Source organism: Leopardus geoffroyi, chromosome A3, assembly GCF_018350155.1.
Source record: "Leopardus geoffroyi isolate Oge1 chromosome A3, O.geoffroyi_Oge1_pat1.0, whole genome shotgun sequence".
In the NCBI taxonomy this organism is placed as follows: Eukaryota; Metazoa; Chordata; class Mammalia; order Carnivora; family Felidae; genus Leopardus; species Leopardus geoffroyi.
In genome coordinates, this window is record NC_059336.1 from 128,210,271 (window position 1) to 128,225,461 (window position 15,191).

The window sequence follows — 15,191 nt, forward strand, 5'->3', positions numbered from 1 at the left end:
TAAAAAACTTGAAAGCCCAGACAACGTTCCCCAAGAGTCCTCTCCACTAAGGGTCTTTGCTTTGCCCAACGCTAGCCTCCCTGGCCATAAGAAACTCCCCAAGACCACCACTGGACGAGCTCTTGGGTCGCATAACCTGGAAACAGAAGTGGGTCACTTTCCTCGTTGGTCTGCCTCCCGCTGAGCTTACTGGCAGATCCCAGAATAACAGCAAGATGTTTTTTTCCCCCTCTCTCTCTCGCCAAAAAAATTTTTATTTTGTCTTTTAGTATTATTTTATCCAGGGATCATACGTGACACAGCTCTGTAGAAACACGGTAGGCGACAGTTGTTAGTTTAATGTGTTGCAATTGTAGGCTATATAATATGAGTCTTATAAGTCAACTGCTTCTGTTTTATTCAATTTGTAGGTAGTGCATTTAGACTAGTTTCGTAGTTGTTAACTAAAATAATCCAGGAACACAGCATATTGGTTTTTACTATTTAAAATGTCTCCCCCATAACATCCACTGTAATAAAAGTTTTACGTGAGACGTTTCACCAGCAGAAATATTTGAAGCTCAAGGTTTGTTTCTACATAACGAGGGCTCCATACCCTCTGGTTATGAGACTAATATTATTTCCTATTGTAAATGTGGGTTAATCGAAACAGCTTTTGGAAAAAAGACACATGAAGCAAAGCGGAGCCCTGGCAAACGGCCGCCAAAGGGGCAGCCTGAGGGAGAGCGGGGAGCCCTGGCTGGCCCGGGCCGCGGGGATTTGGGGAGAGGCAGCGTGTAGTCCCACACGGAGGGAAAGCTAACAATTGTTCTACGGCATGCTAAATAATAAAACTAATAGACATTTCCACGACTAACATGCTGGAACAACGTGTTCAAATTTTAACGGTCATGATCTTGTCCCCTCCCCACCCTCCAACAGCTCAGTCCCACTGTATCTCTGTCAGGAACGGGCACAAAATCTTCGTGCCCTGAGAGCTTCTACCTGTAAGCCCAGAGGATGGACGTGGGGCAGGGGGAGATGAGCAGAGGAAGAGGGTCAGAGACTCCGCGGCCCCTCGCCCTCCTCATCGACAGCCTCTGGTTTCCCAGAGTAAGAGATGTGGTTGGAACCAGTGTGGTCAGACTTTTCCAGCCGATCTGCCTCCTGGATATCACCCTTTCTCCCTCTTCCTTCCAGGCTCCTTGGCCAAGAAGCTTTAAAAGTAGCTAACATTCATTTGAGGCCTCACCACATGGCGGGCATGGTGTGGGAAACAGTCCGCGAAGAAGCTTCCAACAGTAGCCCCATTTTCCAGATGAATCGGCAGAGGCACAGGACCCTCTGTACGTAGTAAGTGGCGTTGCCAGACCACCCGACCGCCCACCACACGCTTGACCACTGCTCGCAGCCCTTCCTGCTCCGCAAATTCCTCACAGAGCTGTCAGGGACACCAGGCCGTTCTGTCCTCACCACAGCTCAAAGATGGTCCGTGGCCAGAGAGGCGTGTGGTGGGGGGAGGGGTCAGCCCCAGGTCTGCCTCGTGCCCAAACTCACCGCCCTCCCCCCGAGTCGCACAGCTTCCTGTTTACGGTAGATATTTTGGGTTCATGTGAGGGCACATCTGGGGCCAAATAAAGCAGCAGCTTCGAGAAAAGGGGCCTTTCTTCCATTTGTGAAGGTCAGACCGTCTCAGCGAGGAGACTCTCAGAGGGAGGCGCTACGTTTCATGCATGTGCATTCACATTCCAGAAAGGAGGAATTCTTAAGTCATAACAGCATTTTTCTCCATCTCAGACGCCAAATCCCATTTCCACTGTGACCTTCAATTCTGATAGACATGCCAGGTCTAATCATTAACACACACACACACACACACACACACGCACACACACACACACACACACACAGAAGGCAAAACCTGAATTTGAAAACACAAGTCAGGATGACATGTAAAAGGCAAATGTCATTCCAGGACGCACAGGGCACCTCATGACGGATGCCAGACTAGAACCACCTGATACGGGTCTAGAACGGCAGGAGGGAGGAAGACTTACCAAACTCATAATTCAGCTTTCTGTTACATTTGCGCTCTCAACACCGGCCACGTGTTTCTTTTGAAGGTAGTATGAGAGTTTTAACACCGTTAGTGACTTTGTGTGAATGAAAATGATTTTGAATTCTTGCTGGGCTGAGTTTCATGCGAGGACTTGGGCTCAGTAACTGATCGTGACCTAACAGATAGGTCTGGACAACTGATTTCTGCCAAAGAGAAGACAAATGGTAAAGAGAAGAGCTCAGATTTGTAAAACACACTAAGAGTTTCGGAAGCAATTTTGCAACGGTCCCCTCGCTTGGTTTTCCCTGGAGAAGGAGGCAGGAGGGAGCACTGATCACCCACAGGTCTCGGCCACAGCAGCCCCCCCCCCGTGTGTCCCGTGCCCTGGGGGATGCAGGGGGTTGTACCGTGTGGGCTCCAGGCTGCCTCATCCAAGCAGCCCAGTGCTCAGAGCAATATGGGCAGGAGCCGAAGCTCCAAGAAGCTAAGTGATTCTTAACAAAACATCAGTTAAGACAACAACAAACCCGAAGTCGGATCTCCTGCTCGGGCCGTTTTCTACAGCTTTTCTGCACCGCATCTTTCAGAGCACATTTTGAATGTACAGGGTGGCCATTTAGAGGTGGGTGAGGATAGAGTGTGTTTCAAAAGCAAATCATGTTCCCAGGATCTGAGCAAATTAGATCCCTTTCTCCCTCACAGTCTATAGCTTCATCACCTACTAGAAACAGGCTCTTTTGAGGCTTTGCAAAAAGGGCCATCGGCATCCCCAGTTTTCTTCCATTGAAAACTAAAAAAAAGAAAGAAAGAAGGAAAGAAAGAAAAAGAGAAAAAGGAAAAGAAAAAAAAAGGAAACAGTTCTCTTAAAAAGATGAAGCAGTTTACATATGTTCAAACATCCGCAAATCCAAGCTCCTTATTTGTCCCATGTGTTTGGACCGCGCGCAGACATTCAGCAGCCCAAACGCCCGTCGTTTCTATTGGAGAATGTGGGGTGAGTTTATCGGGTTAAAATCGGCTTTGTTTGGGTTTGCGCCGCCCTTGTTCCCCGGGGGCCCCACATGGGGCGCCAACATGGCCTGGAAGAGGGGCATGTCAAGTGCCCCCCATCACGCATTGTCGCTGCGCAGTGAACTGGAGGCTCAGAGGGGAAGGGAAAAAAAGTAATTCCTCATTTTCATCCTGACCAGGGTTCCCCTTTTCTTTGGCGGCTCGGAGCCGCAGTAATCCGCATTCACGGCGCCCAGCCCCGGGTTCCTGTAGGAGTTCTCTCTGGCTCTCTGGCATTGTCTTCTTCTCTGGGCCCGCTTCTTCCAATAGTGCTCCTTGAAAGCTCTTTCTGCGACAAAAAAGGACCAGCTCTATAATAGCCAACTTGCGTCCTTTCTTCTCTCTCTCTCACCCTTTTTTTTGTAAGCTTTCCGACGGAGCCGGGCTATTTAATCTTCTTGAGGCGTTCAAGATGTCACTTACCTCTGATGGTGGAGACAATGGAGAAATCCTTCCAGCCTGAATGCCAGGCCTTGCTGAATGCCTCTGGCCGCTTTGAAGAGGGTTCTTGGAAGTCTCTGTTTCAGCCGCTGTCCTGGTGGCCCGAGCGCAGGGTTTGTGTGTGTGTGTGTGTGTGTGTGTGTGTGTGCAATTGCATGCATGCCTCAGGGGCCAGCCTCACCAGAGGCGGCTTAGCACAAAGGGAAGTGGATGGCTTTCTCAGCAGAAAGACCCTGGTTCAAATCCCAGCCCAGACTTGAGCAAAGCATTCACTGAATCCTCTGGGCCTCAGTCTCCCGATCCGTGAAACCGAGGTGCAAAGAGTACCCTCACCCGGGCATATTTCAAAAACGGATTAAAGACAGTACGTTTCTGCTGCCCACCCGGAAAGTGTGTGTGGGTGCAATTAATTGATTGATTGATTATATAAGTTCCTGGCAACTGGTGTGGAATCCTGCCCTTCCTCTCTGATGGAAGGGAATCAGAAGAGTTTCATTAATTGAAGGATTGGAAGAGAAGGAGCCAAAAGCTCACAACCTTTGTCACCTTTGACCCCCCTCTCCCTGCATCCACTGCACTACCGAGCCCTGTTGACCCTGCGTTCTGCGGGCCATCCTGCCCCATCGCGGGCCTAGCCTCAGAACACATTTCCCCAGAGCTTGAGTCAGGCGGCACTCCCTTGCTCCAGAACATTTTATCCCTCCCTATTGCCTACAGGTTAAAAGGCAAACCTCCTCTTCGCGTTCGGACCCTGGATGATCTGCCTCTGTCTTCAACCTCCTCTCCTACCTTCACCTCCCGGGAACCCCACCCTCCAGCCGCCAGGCCCTGTGCAGCCCTAATTCCCAGCCTCTGCTGCGGCTTTACTGCGGCTCGGGATGATGTCCTCTGCACACGAGCTTCTCAAATCCCTCCACCCTCCGAGGCCCAGGGCAAATGCTTCATCCTCCCTGTGCCGTGCCCCTCCCCGGCAACACTGGGCTCACCTCGGCTCCGCAAACCCCGTGGAGCCCCCCGAAACCGGAGACTCAGAGGAAAAGAGGCACAGCCCCCCGGCCTTGAAACGCTTGAACCATCTGTTGGGTACAGAGCTTGCTTGTAAGCCCCAGAGCATCCCCCGCAAAGGCCAGAGTTGTCTCAGTCATTCTCGGGCCGCCCTCCCCGCCAAGCAGAGTGACTGGTCCTCAGCAAACGCTCAGGCTGTTGAAGGAATGAATACGGACCCGTCACATTTATGGAGAACTTCCCGGTGCCAGCGGCCAAACTGGTCAAGTCACATACTTTTCTGTGAGGTGGGTCTGATCCCCATTCTACAGCTCACAACACTGAGGCGCAGACAGACTTGCCGACCGGACCGCGGTCGTGCCGCTGACGTCTAACGCATCCTCCGTCTCCAGAGAAATGTCCCGCCGGGCCCCAAAAACGATTTTTTTAAGAATTCGGTCATGTGCTGAGGTTATGGGGGTGGGGGGACGTTCCAGAGGACCGAGACCGAAGAAGGGTATGTGACGGGCCAGAGACGGGAACGACGCGCGGGTGCTCTGCCGGGCGGGGCCGACCCGGGGGGCGCGTCGGCCGCTGGCGCCGTGGGTACGGGACACACATCGTGCACCTTCTCGGAGCCCCGCGCGCCGTGAGGGCGAACACAGCCTTCCCCGAGCCGCGTACAACTTTTCATTTCCCATATCAATCATGAGAACAAGTTGAAGTTCAGATAATGGCAGCTTGGTTTCCCCTAATTGTTCGGGATTTGGACTGACTGTTTGCACTGCAGACTGCGGCCACTGGGCTCCCGGCGGGGGGCTGTGGCCTGCTCTTTCTCTAACAAACCCGTGTTCATGCGTCCATTCAGATCCATCACCCTGAGATAAACTGTGAATATTGCCCTTTGTCGCGGCTGCATTCTTCCCGGCATCGTGGGGGCACTATTTACGGATTTAAAGGTTCATTTGCACAATTCTTTTGTCAGAGGCCCGGGCGCAGAATGGCAAAGTGAGGGCTGCCTCTTCTTTCTGGGTTACTGCCCCGGAGCTCTCCCCGTGCAGAATGGACATGCCTGCCCCCGGGCTCAGCACGAAGAATGTCAATGCGAAAATTACATTTTTTAAATGACCTGTCTGCTTCCGTGGCCAGGGAGGTCACCGGTTCACAGAGGGCGGGATTACGTGCTGCCACCCACCCCTTGGGCGGCGTTCGCAGACTCGCAGCTCGCGGAGAAGCAGCCCGGGAAGTTGCACGCTTCCCCGCCTCCCTCTCCAAGTGCCAGGCACAGCGCTCTGTGCTCCTATTCGCGCCTCCCGCTCTCCAGTGGCGCTTAGGAGGCCCATTTCACGGGGCAGGAGACTGAGGCTCTGTGAGTTCGGGGGAATTGTTGCAAGCCACCCCACAAGGAGAGGGCAGTACTAAACTTGGAACCCAGGGCTCTCAGACTCCTGTGCTCCTTCAGGCCTACTCTGCAACTGCCCACAGTAGGCCCCCCGGGCCCGGGCTTCCGAAGGAGGGGTGAAGAATCTGCATCTGAAACAATGGGGCCCAGAGCCACCCTGTGATGGCGTGTCAGGGAACATAAACGCTCTGCTGTGTCTAGGAATCCCACAGCCTCTGAGACCTCCCTCAGATGCCGCCCCCTCGGGGCTCTCACCCTGATTTCCTCTGCCGTGGGCAGCCCTATGCCAGCTTCCTGTCCCATTTGTGAGGACTCTCAGTTATGCGCTTACCTGCTCCCGCTGGATTGCAGGCTCCCTGAGGACAGCACTTATCTGTCATATTTGTGTCTCAGTGCCCAGCGGGGGCCCTGGGAAATCGCATGCACACTAAACATTCTTGCAAGAGTGAAAGGGGGAGTGACTCTTGTGCAACACGGGGGTGTTTCTGGGAAAGAGAATGATTCTGCACGCACCTGCGCAGTCACGCAGCTCCGCTCGGAAGAGATCAGAGCCAGAGAAGAAAGATGACAGGACTGTGGGCTCACTTGCTGGGGATGGAAAGGAAACACAAAGGAAAAGCAGAGATCTTGGGGCACCGGGGTGGCTCAGTCGGTTAAGCGTCCGACTTCGGCTCAGGTCATGATCTCACGGTCCGCAAGTTTGAGCCCCGCGTCGGGCTCTGTGCCGACAGCTTGGAGCCTGCTTGGGACTCTGTGTCTCCTTCTCCCTCTGCCCCTCCCCTGCTCACCCTCTATTTTATAAAGAAGAGCTCTCATCCAGTCCCAGATTCTTATTCAGAATCCCACCAAGTTCCAGCCTGTTTTATAGGAAAGATCAGCATTTATCCTTTTTTTTTTTAGAAATTAGCCCAGACTTTGTGTGGGTCAGAATGTAGCCAAATGCCTGTGCCCCCAGGATTGTGCTTTATCACAGCAGTTGGAAGACAAGAGAGAGAAGGAAGGGCAAATTTAAAAAGCTAGGTGAAGGAATACAGGGATTTGGAAGTGACAAGGATGATAAGGAATACTTTTTTTAAAAAAAAAGAGACAGACACTGTATTTTTAGCACTGTTATAAAGAATGGCTACATCTTCCAAGATTGCCAGTGCATCCCAAAATAAATAATGCCAGATTTGCATAATCTGATAAGGAATTTGATCCTTCCCAAATACAAGGGATGTTTTAGAATATCACTATTACTGCCAAACAGAGGCTAAAATATGTATGTTTTCCTGAAGGACAGATTTTCACTTCGCTTAGCAGATAGATGTTGGTTCCCTGTCTTGACCTAAAATATAGTTTTGGTGTATGGTTCTTGCCCCAGTAGCACGGTTAGCATTTGAGGAAAAAGTTTGAAAGTAGTCGTGTCCTTTTTTCCGGTAGCCCACTCCCAGAAATGTGTCCGATCGGAGATGAAGGACAACGGTTGTTTGCAAAAGGATGTTCATCACAATGCTGCTTATAAGTAAAAATTTGATGGTAGAAACTGGATAGGCCCATTAATAGGGAAACGGTTCTAAAACGATGTCAGTGTTACGATGTCAATTTAAACACCCAAAATACAAAATTATGTACGCTGTACAAACCCAATCATGCAAATATATATATGCATAGAAAAAAGAACCAGGAGAAATTTTGAAAAGAAAATTGTTGGCATTGATAATCTTCAGACAAGGATATGACGGTTGAAGGATTTGCTGTTTCTTCGTCTTTTTCTATAAGGTACAGATTTTATTTATTTGTTATTTTGATTGCTTTCTTCAACACATTTTTATTTACTTTTTATTTGTCTTCAACACATTTTATTTTAGTTTTATTTTTGAGAGCGACAGCGTGAGCAGGGGAGGGACAGATAGTGGAGAGTTGCAGAGGATGCGAAGCCAGCTCCACGCTGTCAGCAGCGAGCCCGGTGCGGAGCCTGAACTCACGAACTGTGAGATCAAGACCTGAGCTGAAGTCGGACACTCAACTGACTGAGCCACCCGGCGCCCCTCAACACATTTTTAATGAACATCTATGATGTGTAATACATGTGTTAGTAGGTAGAGATACCACTGAGACCAAAGCAGACGATGGACCTGCCCTCTGGAGCCGACATTCTTCGAAGGTGGGAGGGAAGGACGCAGGCATCAGAGTAACTGTACAACCAATTACAGCCGTGGCCACAGGCAATGTGAAGGGGGAGCAATGACCTGTGTCAGTGTGGAATAGAGAGGTCCAGTGTGTTTGTAGCGGGCGTTGAGAAGGGTCTGGAGAGGGTTTCTGTAAGTGATGTTCATGCTCAGCTTTGAACAGTGAGTAGGACTCACCTAGATAAGAAAGAGAAAGAGGTCAATATGGTGGTATTTCATTCTGGAGCTTCCTTGGTACCCCATGTACTCCCCCTCCCCGCCACCCACTCCAAGACTGGAGAATGCAGGTGGTTGGTTTTGTGTGTGCTGGTAGGGTGGGAGGAAAGGGATTTCCTTTACTCCCGGGTCTAGGAGTAGATCCTCATTATTTCAACCCAATCAGGTTAACCTCATTCTCCTTTCACCAGGCATCCATTTTGGTAAATTAGGCCCAATCTCATCCATACGTGGCACTCCTTCAACCAAGGAATTCGTTCAGGAATCAGCAGTATATTCCAAAAAGACCTAAAAGGAGATTTGCCATGGTCTCTTGAGCAGGGAAAAGAGGGGGCAAGAATAAGCACTCTTTTAAGGGAGCTATAACCAGCTGTTACTCTCCTTCTGGACAGAGGCGTCAGTGGATATAAAGCCTAAAAGACTTCTGCAGTCATTTTGGCATCAGGAGGGAAGCCAACATTGGAATGAAGAGCAGAGACATGGAAAGAACCTGGATGAGTTTCAAGGGCCAGGTTATTCGAGGCCTCCTAGGACATGTAAGGAATCTAAGCACAATAGCTCATCATTGAAGGATCTTAGACAGAGAAGCACCTTAAAGAGATCTGTGCTCTTAAAACACTGCTTTCGCAGATAATGTACAAAATGGAAAGTAACTTGCGTAAAAGTGATGGCAGGGAAGTCAAAGATTTCAAAGATAAAGAAAAGGTCAAAATACCAGGACTTGGTGACTGATTGGATGGGAAAGGTAGAAAGAAGGAAGGAAAGGATGGGATCCATGATGAGCCTGATATTTCAGGATTTCAGAATAGGATGATAGGGACATTCGCTGAGCTAGGAATCCCCAAGGAAGATGAGGCTAAGGAAAACACTCTGAGTTGTTTGTTGGATATACTGAATTGGAGGAGCTTTTGTGTTACCCCAGTAGAGATGTTACATGAGTGACTGGACAGGTGGGTCTTGAAATTTGGGAAGTCGTCAGTGCCTGGGTGGTAGCTGGAGTCTACAGGGTAGATGGGTATGGACGAGCTGACCTAGTAGGAAGAAGAATCTCCAGGAACTCAACATTTAAGGGTAGGGTTGGAGGAGACTGCTGAAAAGGAGAGCTCAGAGAGACAGGAGAAGAGAGGGCCCCAGGAGAGCATATGGCCAACAGTGTTGAAAGCTGCTAAGTGTCACATAAGAAGATGATGGAAAGCGTGCTTTGGATTAACGACTTGGATGACTTGGAGGCACAATGGAGTTGGGAACCGGACTCGAGCCACTAGACAAGCGAGTGGGAAGAGACTGACGTTACACATGAACAAATGCGCACAGAGGTCTGCAGTATGGCCGTGCTCCCGGAAGACGGTTCAGCTCTTCTGGGCACAGACTCCGTGAGCTGGCACAGTGAGGTCAGCAGCCGTGGAAAGCTGTGTCACGTGCTTCACGATTCTCCAGATCTGGGGATGTTGCACAGAAAGGGCTCTTCTCGGAGCACCCCGGGTGGAGAGATCCACAGATAAATGCCCTTTCCTTCTTTGTCCCCTTTTCTCTGACTTGTTCATTTATTCGGTATGGATTGTCTGGGTTGCCTTAGAAGAGTCACACCAGCCAATGGTGATATTTATTCCTAGATTTTTACTAGCTTCCCAGGGCTGCCTTGACAAAGTATCACAAACCAGGCGGTTTAAAACCACAGAAGCATGTTGTCTCCTAGTGCTAAATGCCAGAAGTCCAAAATCCATATGCTGGTGGACGTGCTCCCTCCAAAACCTCCAAGGGTGTCCCCTTCCTTGCTTCTTTCAGCTTTGGGTAAACCCAGGTGGCCCTTGGCTTGTGACTGCGTCTACGCCAATCCCTACCTCCGTCTTCCCATGGCCACCTTCCCTGTGCGTCCCTGTGTCCAAATCCCCCTCTTCTTGCCAGGATGCCAGTCCTATTAGATTTCAGACACGGCATAGTCCATGTAACTCACGTAACTAATGATACCTGCCATGACCTTATTTACAAGCAAGGCGGTAGCTGACGGCCCGAGGACTAAGGCTGTAAGCTCTCCTTTGAAGGGGACACAATTCAACCAGTGACACCAGGTCTGAATCTGCACCGTAGCATCTGCAAGCCGATGGCATAAGCATGAGCTGGGAAAGACACGTAACCATCTGCGGCTTTAGCTGAAGCCATCCTTGGCATATCACTCACCATTTGGCAGCAGGAAAGCTGATTTTGGCTCAGGCTGGACAGAGAAGACAGTGCTCACTGAAGGGGTTTATTCAAGGCTTATCCTCACGGGGTCATGTCACCCACACCGGGTCTCCCTCCCAAATTCAATTCCAGCCTATTCTTTTTTTTTTTTTTTTAATTATGTATTTATTTATTTGAGACAGAGAGAGAGAATCCCAAGCAGACTCCACGCTCAGCACAGAGCCCGACACGGGGCTCGATCCCATGACCCTGCGATCATGACTAGAGCCAAAATCAAGAGTCAGACGCTTCACCGACTGAGCCCCCCGGGCACCCCAATTGCAGCCCATTCGGACGACAAGAACTACGAGCTCCTTCTTGATTTCCTGAGGTGCTGGAGATGAGGTGTCGTAGCCACTCCACAAACATGTACCGCGGGCTTCCCCTCCATCGGGCCCTGGGAACGGGCTGAACGGTGTGGCATGACCCCTCGTCCCCTTCGGGATCTTTGTCTAGCGAGAGAACCAGGGTGGCTACAGCAAGGCCTGGACGTCTGCTGAGCAGATAGTGCTAGAAAAGCTGTGATAGAGGAAGGGGGGTGTGCGTTCCTTCCTCCCAATCCATAATTGTGATTATTATCCAAATCCCCGCAGATCACCGAGGGGGGATGGCGTAACCCTACTGAGCCAGCCAGGGGAGCTGCTGCCTGTCATTTTTAACATTTTTATTCTTACGATTTGTTCGAATTACGAGTCCTTGGTCTGCTCCTGCGCATCATATGGTAACATTTCCCCCTCGGCACATATTCTATTGCTGACTGCTAGCTGATGTTCACAGGGGCAGCAGCACCGGATGCCTGGCTACCTTCCACATTGTAAACGATCCATACACTGTGGTGGAAGAGCCACATGCTGTGGAGTGTCACTGGCCTCTATGTCCCACCCTACGTGTCTGGGAATAATTCCAAAGCCTTACAAGTGTCAGTCAGCTTCCCTGAGACCCACCTCGCTCCTCTGGGCCCGGCGAGCCAACAGGCACCTCGCATTGCTGGGGCGTAAAAGATAAGGAAGGTGAAGGAGATGTCACTCGTAGTAGATGCTCAACAAATGTGCCCCGTGTTTTCTCCTACATTTGCACGTGGCCCAGTGCATCACGGTATTTACGGAGCATCTGCTATATATTAGCCTCTGTTTTAGGCACGGGTGATACCGAAGTGAATAAAACAAACCATTTTCTTACTTTCTCTGGCCCTACATCTAGTGGGAGGGAACAGACACGAAGAAGGTACTTTTCAAGTGAAGGTTAAGTGTGCAGAAAAAAAAGATAGGACACTGATAAGAGAGGAGACGAAGAGCTACTTCGGAGGGCGGGCTCAGGGAAGCCGCTCTGAGGATTAGGAGGCTCCAGACCTGTGGCGATCTAGGGACAGACCCCCGAAGGTCCATGCAGGCCCGGTGGGAGGCAGAGGGCATGCTCCAGGAGCACTGCTGAGCCTCAGTTCACCAGGGCCCAAGAGGTAGGAGGTGAGGACGGCAAATGGGCAAAGGTTAGATCCTGCGGGACGGCGTCGACGCTGGCAGGGGTTGGAGTTTCTTCTGAATGTGGTGAGAAGCCACTCTCAGGTTCTAAGCGAGGGTGTGGCTTGAAAGACCACTCCAGCTGCTGTGTGGAGAACGGATGGACTGAGCAAAGTGGGGAGCAGGTGGACCCCTGGGGAGTCTCGCTCAGATGCCTGAGCGAGAAACGGTGGAGACTTAGACCAGCTGGGTGTGGGGAGAAGCAGGTAGCTATGAAGATATTTGGGAGGTAATTTGACGAGAAGTGAAAGATTCCAGTTAAATATCGAGACCTCACCTGTCACAGGAACAATTAATTCTCTTTAGTCTGTTAGCCAATCGAATCCGAGGTATATCGAGAGCTGGATAGGTATCAGGAACTATGATCAGAGTAAGAAAACGGCTGAAATGTAACAACCCTTTACCCGTGCGTTTACAGCCATCTTCCCTTGCTTTGTTTCAGATAAATAGAAACCTACACGGCAACGGAATTCTAGGTATGTTTCCGTCTTGATAAAAATCTATCCCATCACACATTCATAAAAGAGCCTGTGGGTCCTGCTGTTGATACACAGTCACCCATTTGTATTTTCCACATTTCCATAACACGTCATCTGTGTGCTTCTTTTTCAAAACTAGCAGTAAGTTCCTTCTGTGAAGGGAAACATGCCTGTAAATATTGAGTGATTGATCTCTTAACTTGTTACTGGTGTTGTTCATTAGGATTCATCAGATCAAATGGGACCTCAGGATGCCCAGGGTCTCCGGATGTCTTCTGAACATAGAGTGTGATTTGTTGATCAGGGCCGAGACGTTTTAAGCCGGCACTTGAAATTATTTCACAAGGAAGGGGTGCTTTTCTAGACAGAAGGAGTTGACACGCCTTTTGGGATGAGCTTTGGACTGGGAACCAGACAGCCCTTGGATCTGGTTCTGCCATTGACTGTGTGTCCTTAAAGAAGTCACTCTCCCTCTCGGGTCCTCGTTTTGCCCATTCAGTAATAATAGCATTTGTGGGTGCACCACACATCCTTGTTGTGAGGATGATGTAAGCTTTCAAGTCGCCAAGCACTTTGAAAACACGCTGAGTTAAAGGGAGGGCTGTGTGCTCTCGCGCCTTTGGAGTCACTCCCCGACAGCACTTGCCCTTGGCCGTTGCTTCATGCTAAGTTAGCACAGGCTTCGTGCTCACGAGCAGTGCCAGTGACTTCTTGCCAACATCCTCTCTAGAAGCGATGTCTGCCGGACTAGATGAGCTCACCAGACCCTCCCACGTCTAGAAAGGGACCTACGGGAGCACCGAGCTCCCCTCACCACAGACCATTTTCAAGGTTTTGTGATTGAGAAGTTTGGAGACCGGACGAGTGCGAAAAGTTAGCACCTTAATTGTTGAAAACTCTCAAAGATTCCAAACTTGTAAATCATGAAAGGCCACTGTTTAGCAGGCTGGAATGCTTTTGAAAAAGACCAGCGATCAGAGATTGGCCTCGTTAATAACCACAGTAAAACTAGCTCTTGAAGCTCAAAGACACAGCTAATTAGGGCAGAAAAATTCAACCTCAAATTAAGAGTGTGTGTGTGTGTGTGTGTGTGTGTGTGTGTGTTTCTGAAGTGTAAAAGCTTTTCTCCCAGAGAAGTATGTCTAAGTATATTTTGGATATGTTCCAAGATCCACTGTAAGACAAAGCCAGGACCGCAAAAATGTCAGGGTGGGGTTAATGAACTTCCCAGAGCATCTGTGTGCCCATCTGTCCAGCAAAAAGGAATAACCAACTTCCTCATCTAGAAGATTGCCTAATCCTAAACTATGAAGAGAGAAATGCAAAAACTGAGATTCTCTGAGGATGTGTTATGATTCTTCCCTGTTTTGTTTTGTTTTGTTTTGTTTTGTTTTTTTAGTCGTAACTTACGTCCGTGGCCCTGCGCGGTCAGTACTTGAGAACTTACTGAGTACGTCTCCACGTTCTAGATACTGGGATTTAGACATGAATATCAGCGGGTCCCTGCCTGGAGAAGCTTGTATCTGCTGTAGACCAGAGCCTGGTAGTGCAAAGAAGCTCTACGTATGTTTAGGCCTTCCACTTTCTGAGAAGAGATTTTTCCCTAAGTACAGGCCAGTGGCAATGGACTCAAAATTTGCCAGTGTTGAAGATTAGAGGCAGACTTACAGCCCAGCGTCTGTTTATCAGCTGTCTTATCAGTTTAAACTTAGAGCAGCCCCACAGCCCGAAAGCGTGGCCTTGTCAATATTACCGTAAGATTTTATCGCTTAGTGAAACGTCCCAGCAGAAAAGAAATGGCGAATTAAGACATCAGCTCAGCTGCCCAACTCAGTGTTCATTTTCTCACCACCGATGCCGCCTACAGTAAAGAAATCCAGAGCCACTGTGAACGCGACCCAGTGTGAGCCATGCCCGGCGAGGAGCGTCTGAGATCACGGGTCAGGTTAGTGTAACTAGCAGGGGACCTGGGCCCTCCTAGGGGAGCAACAAGCCCACAGGGTGGCACTGAGAGAGGAGGCTGCACTCCCAACCGAAGAAGACATTAGGGACGTTTCCTAGGTGCAGGGGTCATCAGCCTGCATTTCAAAGGATGGCTAGAATTCTGACATCTGAAAACGGGCCAGAGGGTGACCTTTATTACTCAACGCGTAGACCATGGAGCAGCAGCACGGGCACCCCCTGCACGTGGGCTAAGAAATGCAGAATCTCAGGGTGCCTGGCCGACTCAGTCAGTTAAGCATCCGACTTCGGCTCAGGTCATGATCTCACACATCGTGAGTTCGAGCCTCACGTCCAGCTCTGTGCTGACAGAGCCTGGATCCTGCTTCACATTGTGTCTCCCTCTCTCTCTTCCCCTCCCCGCTCATGCTCCGTCTCTCTCTCTCTCTCTCTCTCTCTCTCTCTCTCTCTCTCTCTCTCTCAAAAATAAATAAACATTAAAAAAATATTAAAGAAATGCAGAATCTCTGGGGCACCTGGGTGGCTCAGTCAGTTGACCATCTGACTCTTGATTTTGGCTCAAGTCGGGCTCCGTGCTGAGCGTGGAGGCTGCTTAGGATTCTCTGTCTCCTCTCTCTCTCTCTCTTTCTCGCCCCCTCTCCCCCTCTGGCACTCTCTCTCTCTTTCTCTCTAAAATAAATAAATAAATAAGTAAATAAATGCAGAATCTCA

General features: G+C 49.9%; 1 protein-coding gene across 5 annotated transcripts in view; it reads right to left on the bottom strand.

Annotated features, from left to right (window-relative positions):
- Positions 1 to 1,962: 1,962 nt before the first annotated feature.
- The window catches only part of LOC123581539, a 53,985-nt gene continuing 40,756 nt past the window's right edge, over positions 1,963 to 15,191 (bottom strand). For 4 of the 5 annotated variants that reach the window (XR_006703800.1, XR_006703799.1, XR_006703801.1 and 1 more), the window contains one exon: positions 1,963 to 2,241. Coding sequence is in view for 1 of the 5 variants with exons in the window: in XM_045447674.1 (XP_045303630.1) it covers positions 8,105 to 8,263 (159 nt within the window). In the remaining 4 variants the exon portion in view is untranslated. Of the gene's footprint in view, positions 2,242 to 7,790; positions 8,264 to 15,191 lie in introns of those variants that run through there. The other variant, XM_045447674.1, reaches the window with a different exon arrangement.